This window comes from Seriola aureovittata, chromosome 9, assembly GCF_021018895.1.
Source record: "Seriola aureovittata isolate HTS-2021-v1 ecotype China chromosome 9, ASM2101889v1, whole genome shotgun sequence".
Lineage (NCBI taxonomy): Eukaryota > Metazoa > Chordata > Actinopteri > Carangiformes > Carangidae > Seriola > Seriola aureovittata.
In genome coordinates this window covers 13,305,749-13,320,704 of record NC_079372.1, presented here as the reverse complement: position 1 = coordinate 13,320,704, position 14,956 = coordinate 13,305,749, and the positions used below count along the sequence as shown (strand labels likewise).

General features: G+C 40.2%; 2 protein-coding genes across 9 annotated transcripts in view; one reads left to right on the top strand and one right to left on the bottom strand.

Moving 5' to 3' along the window:
• Positions 1–4,560, bottom strand: part of camta1a (calmodulin binding transcription activator 1a) — a 284,590-nt gene extending 280,030 nt beyond the window's left edge. For 7 of the 8 annotated variants that reach the window (XM_056383860.1, XM_056383861.1, XM_056383862.1 and 4 more), the window contains exons 1-2: positions 4,453–4,553; positions 454–555 (exon numbers count right to left, since the gene is read on the bottom strand). In XM_056383860.1, the coding sequence (XP_056239835.1) occupies positions 454–555; positions 4,453–4,477 (127 nt within the window). In that variant the 5' untranslated portion in view covers positions 4,478–4,553. Of the gene's footprint in view, positions 1–453; positions 556–4,452 lie in introns of all 8 variants that reach the window. The other variant, XM_056383864.1, reaches the window with a different exon arrangement.
• Positions 4,561–6,649: 2,089 nt separating this feature from the next.
• On the top strand, positions 6,650–14,651 carry dnajc11a (DnaJ (Hsp40) homolog, subfamily C, member 11a). Its single transcript, XM_056386128.1, has 16 exons — positions 6,650–6,787; positions 8,070–8,199; positions 8,325–8,398; positions 9,469–9,570; positions 9,700–9,828; positions 9,953–10,075; positions 10,228–10,301; positions 10,401–10,590; positions 10,701–10,786; positions 10,949–11,065; positions 11,585–11,740; positions 11,861–11,930; positions 12,195–12,252; positions 13,355–13,497; positions 13,734–13,863; positions 14,200–14,651. The coding sequence occupies exons 1-16, from the start codon at positions 6,716–6,718 to the stop codon at positions 14,223–14,225; spliced, it is 1,680 nt and encodes a 559-aa protein (XP_056242103.1). The 5' UTR covers positions 6,650–6,715; the 3' UTR covers positions 14,226–14,651.
• Positions 14,652–14,956: the final 305 nt, after the last annotated feature.

Sequence of the window (14,956 nt, the reverse complement as noted above, 5' to 3'; positions counted from 1 at the left end):
TATTTTGGTCATACACAATTTGATTTTGCAACATTTTAAAGTCATATTGTCAACTTTTGATTTCTTTTTATCACCCATTAAATGCAGGTTGAAGGGAAGCAGGGAAAGGCAAGTACAGGGCCATAATTGATGGCTCAAAGCGTAAGCTTTCTCTCTGAGGGTCTGCTCAGGTCCTGATCTCCTGGCCTTAACCTGAAACAATCACTCTTAGTTAACGACAACACTTCAGCTATTGACAGCGTGATCCCGTAAAGCAGACACTTCAATCAACAGAGCAGCCGGAGGAGGTGTTGTGTTGGAGGAGAATAAAAGAGGGGGGAGGGGGGGGGGGGGGGGGGGGTCATGGGTACGGATGAAATCAAGAAGTAAATAAATGAATCGATGAATGAATAATAGATTGGCCAGCTAGTGGCCTCTTGGAGCAGCAATGCAGTATTAATAACTGACTCTTACTGTTCATCTCTGTGTCATCACTGATACTCTTAGGTGGACCATGGCCAGCATAACACACTGCTGATCTGTACATTCGATCCGGATTACGAACTTTCTTCAGTCCTTCAGGAGGCAAAGAGAAAAGTAGAGAAAATCGAGGAAAAGAAGCATTCTCCCAGCCTGTGATAACTAAGCAAACTCCCCATGCAAGCAGTATCAACAGAAGCTAGACAGTATATTGAAATACATTTAAAACACTGTTGGGTAAATATGATGCTAATAATAATAACAATGATAATAATAATAATGATGATAAATCACAATGAATTTGTTTATTGTCTATTTAAAACAATTAAGTATTGTGTTGTTTGAATTTTCTTAGACCTTCAAGAAACACGACCAATAATAAGGGTCACTGTAGCTCTGGCCCAGTTTGATACGGGTCAATAATACTCCCTATTGCATCACTGGTAAACTGGATCAATACAATCAATGAGTGGAGGCCGTGCAAAACAGTCAGTAAAGGTCTATTACAGGCAGGCATTAGGAATGATACGTCTCAGGAACCACAGACCGGACCTGGGTCCCATCCATCCACACCTCACTGATTCAATTAAAAGGCTGGGGAAAAAAATGCGGTGCCTGATTCAAAACAAAACTGGGAGAGCAAATCGTCCGACATCACAAGGAGGTTAAATTCATCCTTCCTTACAAAACAGCAGAGAAACATTTATACCAATGCTGCACAAGCACTTTTGCAAGTTAATGGCTGACTGCGTGCTTACTTGATGTTTTGCCGCCTCACCCTGAACTTTGAGTGAAATGATAACATCATGAAGCTTTTTAAACTGCACCCGCTTGAAAATAAAAGAGAAATATTACTTCCCGCGCGGCTGAGACTGTGGGCTTAATTCACTACATTTTTAAAAAGCAACCTTTGTTGATTGTTTCTGCTGTCATCAATGTTTGAACTACACTACACTTAGATTTATGCAACACACCTGTGTGAGTTTTATGTCTCAGTAAACTGTCCCTTTATTACCGGCCTTGCGTTTCTGCGATTTTAAATGAATGTAAATATGCTACACAGTTCTGCTAGGTCTACAAAAAAAAGTGACAGTATCAAGATTCGACTTCAAAAGGTAAATGCATCAGGATTTAATTTTAACTGTGTTTTGTTTTCTTTTGAGTCCCAACAACACAATAGTGTTAGCACTGCAGCTCATGTTTACAAAAGTGCTTGTTTCATTCCTCACATTTGGGTATTGCACAGCGATATTTGTATGAGTCTCTGCTCTGGTAGAATCAAGACGATTGGCTATGGTTTTATCCAGAGCAGTCTCAGTCTAAGACATATCAAGCCTGTCTTTTCAGTGCCCTCCAGGCCTTGTACTTAAAGTAACGGACCCGCAGTGCTTTTTATGAGTGTGAAGAAAAAAAATACCCCCAAGGGCACTGACAATCAGTTAGGCTGGAGAGAAATACCCCAGGATGTAAACATTACACCATTGAGTGCGACTAGGTCATGGCCCCTGGGTTTAACACAAGATGTAACCCTCAGTTGTTATGGGCCATCATAGGACCTGCCAAACAGCTAAGAGATCAGCACTGCCCGCATACCACAAGGACAAAAGGTTAAGAAACACCGTTGAGCTCACTGAGTAGCCACCCCACATCCAGGAGCATGTCATGTAAAAACTGTAATAGTGACGTACACATTGAAAAAGCATGTTCTACATTAATGAACAGCCAAAGTAAGAAAAACTGGATGCAGGAGTGAAGTCCAGCATGAGAGTCCTATGTAGAAGCTATAAGGGTCAGGTTTGCATGAGACGACATTGCATTTACATGAAAGGTATGAAGCTCACTCTCCCTCCCTCTCTCTCCCTCTCTCTCTCTGCTCCCCCTCCTCCTCCTCCTCCTTCCTTTTTCCACTGACCGGCCTCACGGGAACACTGAAAATAACTTAACCTGCTCAGCAATGGGACTTTCAAGTCAGGGTTTTCAGTGAGAGCTCCCTGTGTTGGAGAGGAATCGAGATTAACAACTGGAGCCTATTTGTTAAGTTCAGCTATGTAGATGAATACATTAGGACTTTACACCACAGTGAAGTCATTACTATCATAAAACCAGATGTCTTCATTTTTTGTCATAGCTACAGACTGATCCCTCATATACTAAGTGTGCTTCTGTAGCTCAATACCACCCCCTGGTGGGACTGTGTTTAGTGGTTGGCACACTGACATCCAAACAACAGAAATCCCAGGGTTTTATCGTTTCCTCTCATATGGACAGAGGTAATTTGTTTACACTCATTTGAAACATTAAAGTAATCCTACATCAAAAAGAATGTGTTTGAGGTTACTGACACCAAACTCTGACAGAGGTCTGTTGAATTTTGAAGCCTGCAACAAAACATTATGAACAGCTCAGAAGAAACTGGCCCTGACAATTTATGTATAAATCTTTTTTTCTCTCTTTCTCAAATTATGAAGCCAATTTTAAAGTCTAGGATGACTCTTTTGCTTCACCCTAAGGGTATATATAAATCGATAAATATTTTTAAAAATGCCACAATTTCAGAGGAATAAAAAGCAAGGACATGCTGTATTAATGTCCAATCATCATACTCATTTCAGCTAATCACAAAGTTAAAGTTAAACATTTAAAAAATATGACATAACTAAAATAATTCACATAAAAAGAAACAGCAAAATGTTATTAAACATGCACATATGGTTAACAAGCTCAAGCATGTTGCATGAAATTCTATAAAATTAATTTTTAAGTTGCTTAATGATTTTATCATCTGAAAATGTCATCATGGTCAAATATGAAAACCAGATGGTGAATACGTAACTCAATCCAGCCTGGTTCAAATACTCTTAATAGTAGGAAGCTGCCATCAGGGTAGAAAAATTAGTCTCTTCAGAACTGATGTGCTTTATCTTATCTTCACTTTCATATAGACGTTGTTTAATTACTCACCCAAAAATTCCATGGGCCTGTCTGAATGAGAACAGATCTCTTATGCATATGCTCTGCAGTAAAATATCCCACTAAAAAAAGAAATAAGTAAGTCTAATGCATTTCATTTCGAGTTAGTGAGCCGTAACAAATAAGCTGAGGGAAAGAAAAAAGTCATCATTTTGTCCTCTGAGTAAAGTAGTGTAATGGGCAGACTGCTGGAAATCCTACTCTCCATCCTCCCTGTTTCCTCTTGTGTGATGGCATTTCATTTCAAGTGCGATAGGGCTTTGCAAGCGGAGCGGGCATTACAACGTTTTGATGCCCGTGTCTCACACCAAATATAGGCCAAGTAGTACTAATTGGCATTTGGAAAATATGATACCCCCCATCCCCCCTCCCCATTTAAAAAATACATCACTTCTGTCTCGTAAACACTATTCGCTGTATGCCAAAGAAAATTCTCGCGCTTCAAGGGGGAACTGAACGACCCTCTCCAAGACGGAAAAACAAAAAAACTACAGTTATACATTTTAAAACAGACATGTCTAAATGGTTATCACAATGCCTTCAAAACAAGCCGCAAATAGCGGTCGCAGGAGAGAGCCGTATTGACAGATAAACTAACACAACCGAGCCGCTTTTTAAAGCTGGGTAATAAGGGAAGAAGTTAGTCGATGCCAATGACATGTTGTCATTAACTTAGCCTTGTTGTTAACAACTTGAATTGCTCGTGATTTGACAACGATACTAAGCAAAATACATGGTAAACGCGGTACTTTTACCACGCTGACTATTTGTCCCCGTGGCGTGCTTTAAATGTGGGCTACGATGGGAATAGTAGCTGGCTAGAATGCAAGCTAATATTAGCTGGCTAGGTGATGTCTCCACGTTTTAGCTGTCTATTCGGAGGAAAATAGCGGAGCCGTTTTCCACCCGAAAATTTCTCCACTTGTCCTCCCGCGTGTGTCATCTCCGCACAGAGTTACAACTGTTCTAGAAAAATCACACAGCGGTCATACTAGTAAATTAATCCCATTATATTTCTCTTACCTTCCGGCTTGTTTTCGGCAGCCATTTCCCCTTCACGCGCAACATCCTCCTCCTCCTCACGACCGTGGGTACCACGCGCGTGCACGGCGAGGACAGCACGAGGAGGGACCGGAGGAGCAAGCGGCGAGTCGGTCCGACCGAGGCGAACTTACCATTGGCTGTGAGGCGGTGACTGACAGAGAGGCTCCGGGATGAAAACACATCTCCCCTCACCTTGGCACCATCAGCAGTGTTTTTTTGTTTTTTGTTTTTTTTTCTTACTGTGAATTTAAAACAGCTCAGAGGCGCTGCAGGTCTGGCATGACGCTTTTGTTAAAATATGGTGACGTGTTGTTATATTAAAAATAAATAACTTAATGCTCACCAGGTGAGGCTGTGGTTTTTATCCTTAATTAGAACTAATGACACTATGAATATTAAATGTTTGTCTTTGAGCTGTCCCATTGAAGTCCTTTAACACAGGCATTCCCATGAGGGACACCAGAACATGGACAGATTATGAAAAATGCCCTAGATACACACAGGTGAAAAGGTAAATAGCACCCTACCCATCCAATATAAGACCCCTAAACTGAAAGAGACTCAAAACAACTACAACCTATCCGACCATGTCATTTGTAACTATTTTCTGTTTCCTTGTGTTCCTTTTGTGCCTTTTAACTGAGCTCTTAGACTTTCAAACAGGAAATATACTTCATGTAGAGGCTCTGGCTCAGGGGCCCCCTGACCTCTCAGACCCCTCAGGCCTTTACTGATTAGACCTGATCAGTAATCCATCCACAAAACTAATCTTCAACCACTGAGTTAATATGCTAAATTACTAACTGTTATGGCTTTCATTATGGCTTTCATTACTTTTTTTTTTAAACATGTCTTCAGCGATAAATCAGCTAAACTTATAATTGCAGTATTTCATAGAAATGATAACAGAATAGAAATTTCATTTTAACATAATCATCAAGCATAAGATTAATAAGCATTCATTTTTGCATGTATTGTTTTAATTTTACAATTAATTTTACTATATTTAATCAATTCGTTATCAATACTGGTTTCCAGAGACCTCTGGGTACAAATGACTTATTAAAAACAAACAACAAAACATTTGAGGCATATCAAACAGTAGTAAAAGTCTGCACAGTCTGTCAATCAAGTGTCCAAATGTCAGTTTACATTTGAAAGTCTGTAGGCTAGTTTGTTCCCTTGTAAACATGTCTAACTGATTTCGGATAGTGGCACTATGATACTGAAGGCTGCAGGGGTTTCCAGGAGATGTGGCTCGCTCCCCTTATGTGACAACAAGGGCTGGTGGTGGAGTCCATCTAAACAGTTCTGTCAGGTAGTGCAGGGTCAATGTGGTGCGCAGACTTGTGGACCAATTATATGAATACAGTCACTTTAATTCTGTACCATTATGCTATCAAGGTTCAAGCTCAAACTATCATTATGGTGCAGTTACATAAGCTTGACAATAGTATGGCTACATTAAATGACTACAGGCAATCTAATTACAGATCACTGTGCTTCACAGACTTTGCTTTTGGCACTTGTGTGAACTACAGCACTTAAGGACAGCCTTCACCCTGTATTAACAGGCTGGTGGCCATCAGTGCTGAAATGCAGTGTATAGTTTGAGGTGGTGGTGCTGAAAGGACAGCTCCTTTGTTGCCTGTCCGCCTTGTATAGTCAAAGGCTTGGTGTTATGCAAAGTAATGATGAACTAATGAAAGACCTAATGTAGTGAAATGATTTTCTCACCTCTCTGCTCCTAGTTGGGTAGGATGCAGACAATATCCTTTTGGAATTAAGCATGTAAGCAATATTCATTTTTGTATCTAAAATGTATATTATATCCAGATATGTTTGTCTTTCATAAAAATGAAAATTAAGTAATATAGATACATTATATTTTATATCATACGCTGTCATATATTACAATAAATAAATCAATAAATAAATAACATTCAATAAGCATTTAAGTAATTAAAAAACTATTGCATGGCTGCATTGTGAAGATGCCGCTCTACTTTTTATTTTGGAAACATATTACATATTACATAGTATCTCTGCACTATTCCTCAACATCGCCAATAACTAACGAATAGCTGTGATTTTAAAACTTAAAAATGAAAAGCACACGTACAGCGAACTGAATACAGTTGGGGGTCTTGTCGTTCATCCTCGACACAAGGGGGCGACAGAGGGCGCAGAGAAGCGCTTGAGCGATGAAAATGACACGAAGAAGAGATGACCGGGTGTAAACATGGCGTCTGCCTTGGACGATGATGAGATCGGCAATGATGATTATTATTCCTTGCTAAATGTCAGAAGAGAGGTACAGTATGCCGCTGCGATCTGAATAGATGTTTGTGCGGGTGCATTTCGCTGTCATCATGTAAACTTTCTTTGGCTCTTGTTTTACAGCTACTTGTATAATCTGATTTAACGTTAGCTAGGTGGCTAGCTTGTGACCCTCGACATTGATTTCTATGCTGTGACTCTTAGGCTGGATACTTTACAAGACACGCTACAGGTTGTTGAGTTACGACTTTACCCACAGAAGTTGTCACTTGGCGAAGCAAGACAGCGAAGCCCGTGTAATCTAGGAGCCGTTGTTAAGAAAGTTATTTTCAGTTTCTGGATGATCTCTTGGACTGGGGACAGGGCTAAACACAGTGGCTAATGCTACAACTGTACTTCAAGGTTTCATCATGCAACACAGATTACACTATAAACATATGTTCTAAGGTCTGGGGATCGGACCCTTTCGTTCATGATAATTTGATTTGTGAAGGACATTATGTTGTAGTGCAAATTATATGTTATTACACAAGGCCATGCCGTGTTGCAGAGTGATTAAATTTTAGTTTTAATGTTATAACTAATGAGACATTTTCATTCAGTAATTTACTAGAAAATGTCCTACTGAATGTTACATTTGCATGCAAAGGTTTCAGAAAACTCCACATGTTGTTGATTTTTGAAGTGTCAAGAAGTAAGTACAACCCCTGCAGAAAAACTGACATTTAAGATTGTGAATTTTTCATGAAGTTTTCATGAATTGTGACATATTCAAATGTCTGGGTACTGTACTAAATCAGTACTTGTTAGGTTAAGTTCATGAAATAAAAAAGTAACAATGCATCAATATTTGAAGAAAGGTTAATACTTACTTCTTTTCACTTCAAGAAATAAAGAAAATATGTAATTTGAACAGGGGTGTCCACATTTTTGCACACAGCTGTATGCAGTAAAACAAAAAGTCAGTCATGGTCTTATTAATATCAGTGATTTTAAAATGAAACTTATTGAGTTAACAATAGAATTGATTACATGCAAGAGAGCCCATACTCAGTAGGTTTTGCATTGTAGTCTATCTCACAACAATCTACTTATAACCTAAATGTAAGCAGCAGCAGCAGCAAGTTTGTATTCTGTTTTGTCACATGTCATGTAAACCCTGCATGGCATTATAACAGAGCTGGTAGACTATATGAAGTTCAAATAAATGTAATGTAAATTAAGTTGGAAGTAAGTGAGTTCAACTGTAGCAGCTTCATGCTGTGTGTTTTGTATGTTGTTTTTGAAGGACATTTTTTTTCAATACTGTGCTTCAGGCAACACAGGAGGAGCTGAAGGCGGCATACAGGCGATTATGCATGCTGTATCACCCAGACAAGCACCGGGACCCTGAGCTAAAGCGACAAGCAGAACAGCTGTTTAACCTCGTACATGAAGCTTATGAAGGTAAGAAAAGCTTCGTTCACATCATGCAGTTGACTTCCTTTGCAGCGACACATGAAGCTGATGTTATGATCCATGTAAACGATATTGTTTGTTAATATTGTTGGTGGTTGTCTATCTCTCTATAGTGCTCAGTGATCCACAGTCACGGGCTATCTATGATATCTATGGCAAAAGAGGACTCGATGTTGAAGGATGGGAGGTAAGTCCATTACCGAGTGTAGTGTCTAATAATTAATAATCAAGCTACCACATGCTGTTAGAATCAATAGCCATTCTGTTGATTGACTGTTCACTATTTATTAAGGCCAAAATATACATTGACACCCCTGATACGCACTACAGGCAGAAGAGCTGAAGCCTCATGGGTCACGCTCAGTGAAGTTCTGAATTTCAAAAACCACAATTTTAAAAACAGCATGTGGAATTAAGTGTCACATGTGTATTGTAAGTGAAGTGCAAACATGGCCAAGTGCCATTTAATAAAAACAAACATCTGAAACATTTGATTTTGCATTTGCAGTTCCTAACTTTGAGAATACACACACACAGAAAGTTTCAGACCAGTGTGAGCTTCAGTGCATTCCATCAAAATTAAAACTTTTTGCAAACCTCTTCTCCAGTACAAAAAGTTTAATTAACCTCATGCTGGTTAATTAATCATGCTTTTAGTGTTCTGTCTGTATCAGGGTGGTCAGGATAGTGCGTTTGCATTTGCATCCATGGTTGGCTGCTTTTCAGTGGAATCGAGGCTCCCTTAACATCCTTCTCTTTGGAATACATTTATGCCAGGTTTAGTTAGGCAAGGTCTCAACAACTTTAATAAATCAGTACATTTTTAAATTAAATACATCTTAGGTAGTTTAGTGTGCTTTAGACAGAAATCTAAAATTCCAGTTTTCAGATAAATGTATGTTTTGACCACGTTGATGGCAAGTTAGCAGCATTCAAATGTGATATTAAGTTTGCATTTGATGTTCACTATGTTTTTAAAAATGCCTGCATTTTTACCCCAAGACTATCCTGTCCTATATGACATCACTTCGTCAAACCTTAGAAATAGTTCTTGTTTTGCTTCATCTAAAATCACTGATGCGAGCAGTACAAAATATGACACTTTATAAATATTCACACTCAAACATATGGGATTGTGAAATACTGGTGAAAGTTCTTCTACTGTAACTTTTTTTTTTTTTTTTTTTTGTATCTGCAACCTCTGAAGCACCCGGCCCACCATTCGCTTTGCATCCTAATCATATCTTCTTACTCCAGGTGGTGGAAAGGAAAAGAACCCCGGCAGAGATTCGAGAAGAGTACGAGCGTCTTCAGACAGAACGAGAGGAGAGAAGGCTTCAGCAGAGGACCAACCCAAAGGTATGTTCACTGGAAGATAACAAGCCTCATATTGATGTGAGCGCAATATGAAAAGTCATTAAGTAGCTTGTGTGTATTATGTACTTTGTGAATTACCATAGTAATCATTCCTGAACATAATATTCGCAGGGAACGATTAGTGTGGGCATTGATGCCACGGACCTCTTTGACCGATATGAGGAGGACTATGAGGACATGGTCGGAGGGGGAGTCCCACATGTGGAAATCAACAAGATGCATATATCACAATCCATAGAGGTGATGAGTTTCTTAAAGTGAAGTCTTACATCTCTAAGTGATGTGTACTTTGGTGTGTTTTGGATTAAGAGATGTCAGGACTGTGATAGCTGTAAGGAAAGATGTTTTATGTGTTCTACTGCAGGCTCCACTTACTACAAAAGACACGGCCATTTTGTCTGGCTCCTTGTCAACCCACAATGGAAATGGAGGTGGCACCATTAACTTGGCCTTGAGAAGAGTCACCTCAGCGAAGGGGTGGGGGGAGGTACGCTGCATTCTCGCGCACACTCATTTTGTAATGCATACTGAGACTGGCACACTTTCTTCATCTTTCTCTTTCTGTGTTTGTCACAAAAATGCCTTCCTGCCTCTGTGGTACAGTATGTGAAACATGATTTGTTATCTCTGCGTACACAGGTAGAAGTAGGTGCTGGAGACACCCATGGACCTCTCTTTGGAATGAAGATATTCCGAAACTTGACACCTCGATTGTAGGTTGAAATGCAAGAGAAAGTTGTTGTATGGTTTTTTTTTTTTTCTTTTATTACAACATGAACAATTAAGCTTTTTTTTTTCCTTTTCTGCCTCAGCTTTGTGACCGCTCAGTGTGGGCTCCAGTTTTCATCCCGAGGTGTGCGTCCTGGGGTTACCACAGTGCTGGCTCGTCACCTAGACAAGAACACTATGGGTTATCTGCAGTGGCGATGGGGGATCCAGTCCTCTATGAACACCAGCATAGTCAGGGACACCAAGAGCAGCCATTTCACCTTCGCAATGCAGGTTAGCAGCCAACAGTTATATTTAACTTTAATGTTAGCCAAGACACTATTAAATAAACAGTTGCTTCTCCAGGTTTTGTCCGATCATTTACTTTTTTTTTGTCTCTGCAGCTTGGCATTCCTCATACTTTTATGATGATGAGCTACCAGTACAAGTTCCAGGATGAAGATCAGACAAAGATTAAGGGCTCAGTAAAGTACGTTGTCAAATTGCGATATGTGTTTTCTGTAGAATATAATCCTTTTAGGACCCCTGTCAGTCAATGCATAGTTAGGTGTTTTCATGAAAGAAGTGACAGCTCAAATCCAAGTAAACTTTGACTGCAGGGAAAGAGCGAGTGACTGTCTTCGTGTTACAGATCAGGTTTCTTTGGGACTGTGGTAGAGTACGGTGCTGAGAGGAAGATCAGTCGACACAGCGTCCTGGGGGCCACGGTCAGCGTGGGAGTGCCCCAAGGTGTCTCCCTCAAGATCAAGTAAGTGTGGCTCTTTGCTCCAGTTTTCCGTTTGGTGCAGGTTCCAGAGGGGTTTTTTTTTTCTGCACATCGCAGCTGCTACGACAACCCATGGGAGGCAAGACACAGCATCATCAGCCAGTCAAATTAACCTTCCCCCAATTGTTTCAGTGTTGAGGGGTGCATCTTTGAGGGTGTCCACACAGGACTGAATCCATTGAGATGCTGGGTGGTACTGGGATATGATGTTTAAAAGCACGTAAATTTCTTCTTTTTCACAGACAGTTCAGCACACAGTTCACTGTCCTCTCCATCCCTAGAGTATGGCAGATATTTTCACCTTGTGGCATTTTCAGTTTTAGCCAGACAGCGAGTATGTAGCTGAGAGAATACTAAACTTTTATTATTTTTGAATGTGATCTCGCCTGTTGTGCCGTTTTCCGACAAAAATTCCCCCAAAGATTACACGGAGTAACCAATTTTAGCAACCAGCCAGTGGCCAGTTAGATTTAAATCATGAAACCAATTCTCAATCTGCAGACTAAACAGAGCCAGCCAGACATATTTCTTCCCGATTCACCTGACTGACCAACTCCTGCCAAGTGCTGTATTTTACGCCACAGTTGGACCATTGGTTTTCTACCTCGCCATCCAGCAGCTTGTTATTCGGCCCTATGTGCGGGCCCAGAAGGAACAGTAAGAAACATTCACTTTAAGTTGGTTGATTCATGCAAGAAATGTTATGGGAAGTATGTTTTGTTATGGCTGGATTTTATGAGCTAATTTTATTCCTCCGTTTATGTTCTAACTCAACAGAGACCTGGAGAAGCAGCGGGAGAGCTCGGCCTCTAATATCGCCAAGAAGAAACAGGAGGCAGAGGCTGCTGTGAGTATTTTCCAGGCTTACATGTAGCTGTGGTGGCCATCCTATGTTGCGGTTCAGTGTTAGATAAGAGATGCAGGTGTTGTGGGTGACTGTCAAGAAATATTACAAGTCCCCCAACATTCAGACAAAGGGACTGAGATGGGCTTAGATAAAATGCAAAGTCTTATTGAAATTCATTAGTATAATCCATATGATGTGAGATCTCATTGTTTGTGTCTGTCTCCTTCCCTTCCTCTGTGTGCCTTTCCTTTTTCATGACTGAAGGTCTTGCTCATGCAGGAGTCTGTGCGCAGGATTATTGAAGCTGAGGAGTCTAGAATGGGTAAGATCAATAATAGTTAAGGGATGAGCTTATCCTGGGAATAATGTTTTTTAAGTAGGTTGTGAAACTGTTTGATTCTCTCAGATTCTGAACTGTTTTTCATACATTCTAGGTGAAATATGTTGAAAGCCAAGCCTGATTGAACGTCGCGCACTTCAAAGTGTAATTTCTGAGATACAGTGTCTGTTTTCGCTGTATGAAACAAAACTAGCTCCCCCGTCACTGGTGTTTAATTTTCTGCTGCCTATGAATTCCCAGCTCACACATCAAAAAAAGGAGACTACAGCAGAATACACAATTTAAATCATTTTCCTCTGTAGTTTGCTGAAATTTAAAGGGACTGTATATCCAGCAAAGGCAAGACTAGTATAGGAGACTTTGTGGACACTCAAGGTGTCTGGGGTGGTTTTTTGGACATAAGGGTAGCTTTTTAATCAGGGTTAAAATATCTTATGGAGTAACAGAGTTCAGTGGATTTTTTTTTTTTTTTTTTTGATGACCCTCCAGCTTCCATTTCTACCGGAGTTTTTTAGTTTGCCTTTGATAAGTACACTAACAAAAAGCTCCCAGCTGAGAGCATAATTTTCACCTAGGGGAGTTTGGCAAGTGATAATTGGTTTATGACACCTGTCACTGTAGAGGCTGCTTTGATTTTAGTATCATCAGAGGTCCCCTAGACTTTGCACATATAAAATAACAGTTAATAGCGCTGTGCGTGTGTTTGTGTGTGTGTGTAATGGCAGACACACAGCTGCTCTTCTTTATTCAGTGGACTACACACCATGAAATGGTTATGGTACTGTTTGTGCAGCTTGCAATTAAAATTAATTGTGCTGTCTTTTTGCTAGGTACTTGCAAAAATGATTTTAACAAAGAAGTCTCAAAATTACACTGGTTATGTAATAAACCGCGTGGCTACAATTGCAGGCACGCAAGATATAATTGTTCTGAGTTGAAAGTGGGGAGTGGTGTTGGACTTATAATATCTGTTTTGTCTGTCATTTGGTGGCTAATTAGCATTTTGAATCACAGTAAAATAACATGTTAATACATTGCATTTCCAGCTGATTAACTCTATCCTCCATGCTGCTTCCTGAATCAGGTCTCATCATCCTCAACGCCTGGTATGGCAAGTTCGTTACGGACAACAGTAGAAAACACGAGAGGGCAAAGGTCATTGATGTGACCGTGCCTCTGCAGTGTCTGGTGAAAGACTCAAAACTCATCCTCACTGAGGCCACAAAGGTAAGTACATTAATCCAGGGGCAAGGTTTCCAGACCCACAGAATTTATCCTAAACCTATACTATAAAGTAGTTTTTCTTTTAGCTGTAATGTTCCTGTAACCATTGATACAGTACATGGTATTTTGCTGGTACACATACTTGATAAATTTGTGTAAGTGTTACAAACTGATGTCCTCAACTTGCTGTGCGATGATTCAGTCTGCTGCTGGTGCGTGACCTGATGTTGTTTTTCCAGTCTGGACTCCCTGGCTTCTACGACCCCTGTGTGGGGGAGGAGAAGAGCCTGAAGGTGCTGTATCAGTTCCGAGGAGTCATGCATCAAGTCCTGTCAGGAGACACGGAACCACTCAGGATACCAAAGCAATGTAAGTCCCTTGGTCTACTATACAGCACAGTGACCCCCTCATATGGGGGACGTGTTGTGTTGTCTTTTTGTTCCTATTACTCTGTTGTTTAGCTTCTTCAGTGCAGGTTAAGGATTTTGTAGATCCTGTATTGTCTTGAACTGTCTTACTGGCCCCTGGGGACTTTACTTCAGTCCTGAGTCTTTGTAGATGTATATAACATATCCTAGAATATTTTATCTCCAATTTGAGAATGTCTCCCAAAAAAACCCCACTGAGCTATATTACCTGCCACCTTAATGTGCCTGCCAGCAGCATCTTTTTCTGACTGCTTTGTTGTTGTTTCCCGCTTTACAGCTCACAGGATCGACGCCGACACATAGGAGCTCCTCCGCCGACCAAAAAGACTCATCTCTCAGCTGTTGGACAGAAGATGGATAAACTTCTTTTAGATACATCATGGATCTCAGTCTGTGTTTCTCAGAAATTGTGCATTTACCTTTTGTCTTTATATTCATTTAAATATGCAGAGCGGAGTAAGAGCATCACAGACTGGGCTGTTCATAATTCAGTATCCACAGACAGGGTTGTGGCCTGCTTGAAATTCTAATGTGACACCAAAATCAGTGGCTACCATCCTACTTCCCAGGTCTCCTAGCCTCATTGGTGGCCACGTATTTTTGGTATGACTTGTAATTTATGATTGAGTTATATGTACTGTATTGTACACAAACTGCAGTGCCTATGTGATTGAAGACATGAATGCACCTCTGTTTATTTGCCATATTATTAAAAATCAGTCTCTCTCATGTTGCTTAAGATTTGGTACTTTATATATTTATGATTGTCTTGGTTAAATTCAAGTAATTAACCTTAGGAAAAGGGGACAACTGAAATGTGTGAATTTGAATAATATTATGAATGTGGTGGACAAAGAGCGGCTGTTGTACAAAGGAGGTAATAAGAAGGAATATCCACCAGTTACAAACAAAGGTGAATCAGTTAAGCTTCAAACTGAGGTCAGCATGGAGAAACTGCATGTAAAAAGTGTTGTGACTCGATAAGAGTTTAGAAAGAGCATTTCACAGTCATTTTAAATTTATTTTACATGCTG

Excerpts from the sequence above, each read along its gene's own strand:
- dnajc11a (XM_056386128.1), top strand. The coding sequence starts at position 6,716 with ATGGCGTCTGCCTTGGACGATGATGAGATCGGCAATGATGATTATTAT. Across the intron at positions 10,591-10,700 it reads ATTTCACCTTCGCAATGCAG|CTTGGCATTCCTCATACTTT; the intron begins GTTAGCAGCCAA and ends TTGTCTCTGCAG. Across the intron at positions 11,066-11,584 it reads GGTGTCTCCCTCAAGATCAA|ACTAAACAGAGCCAGCCAGA; the intron begins GTAAGTGTGGCT and ends CTCAATCTGCAG.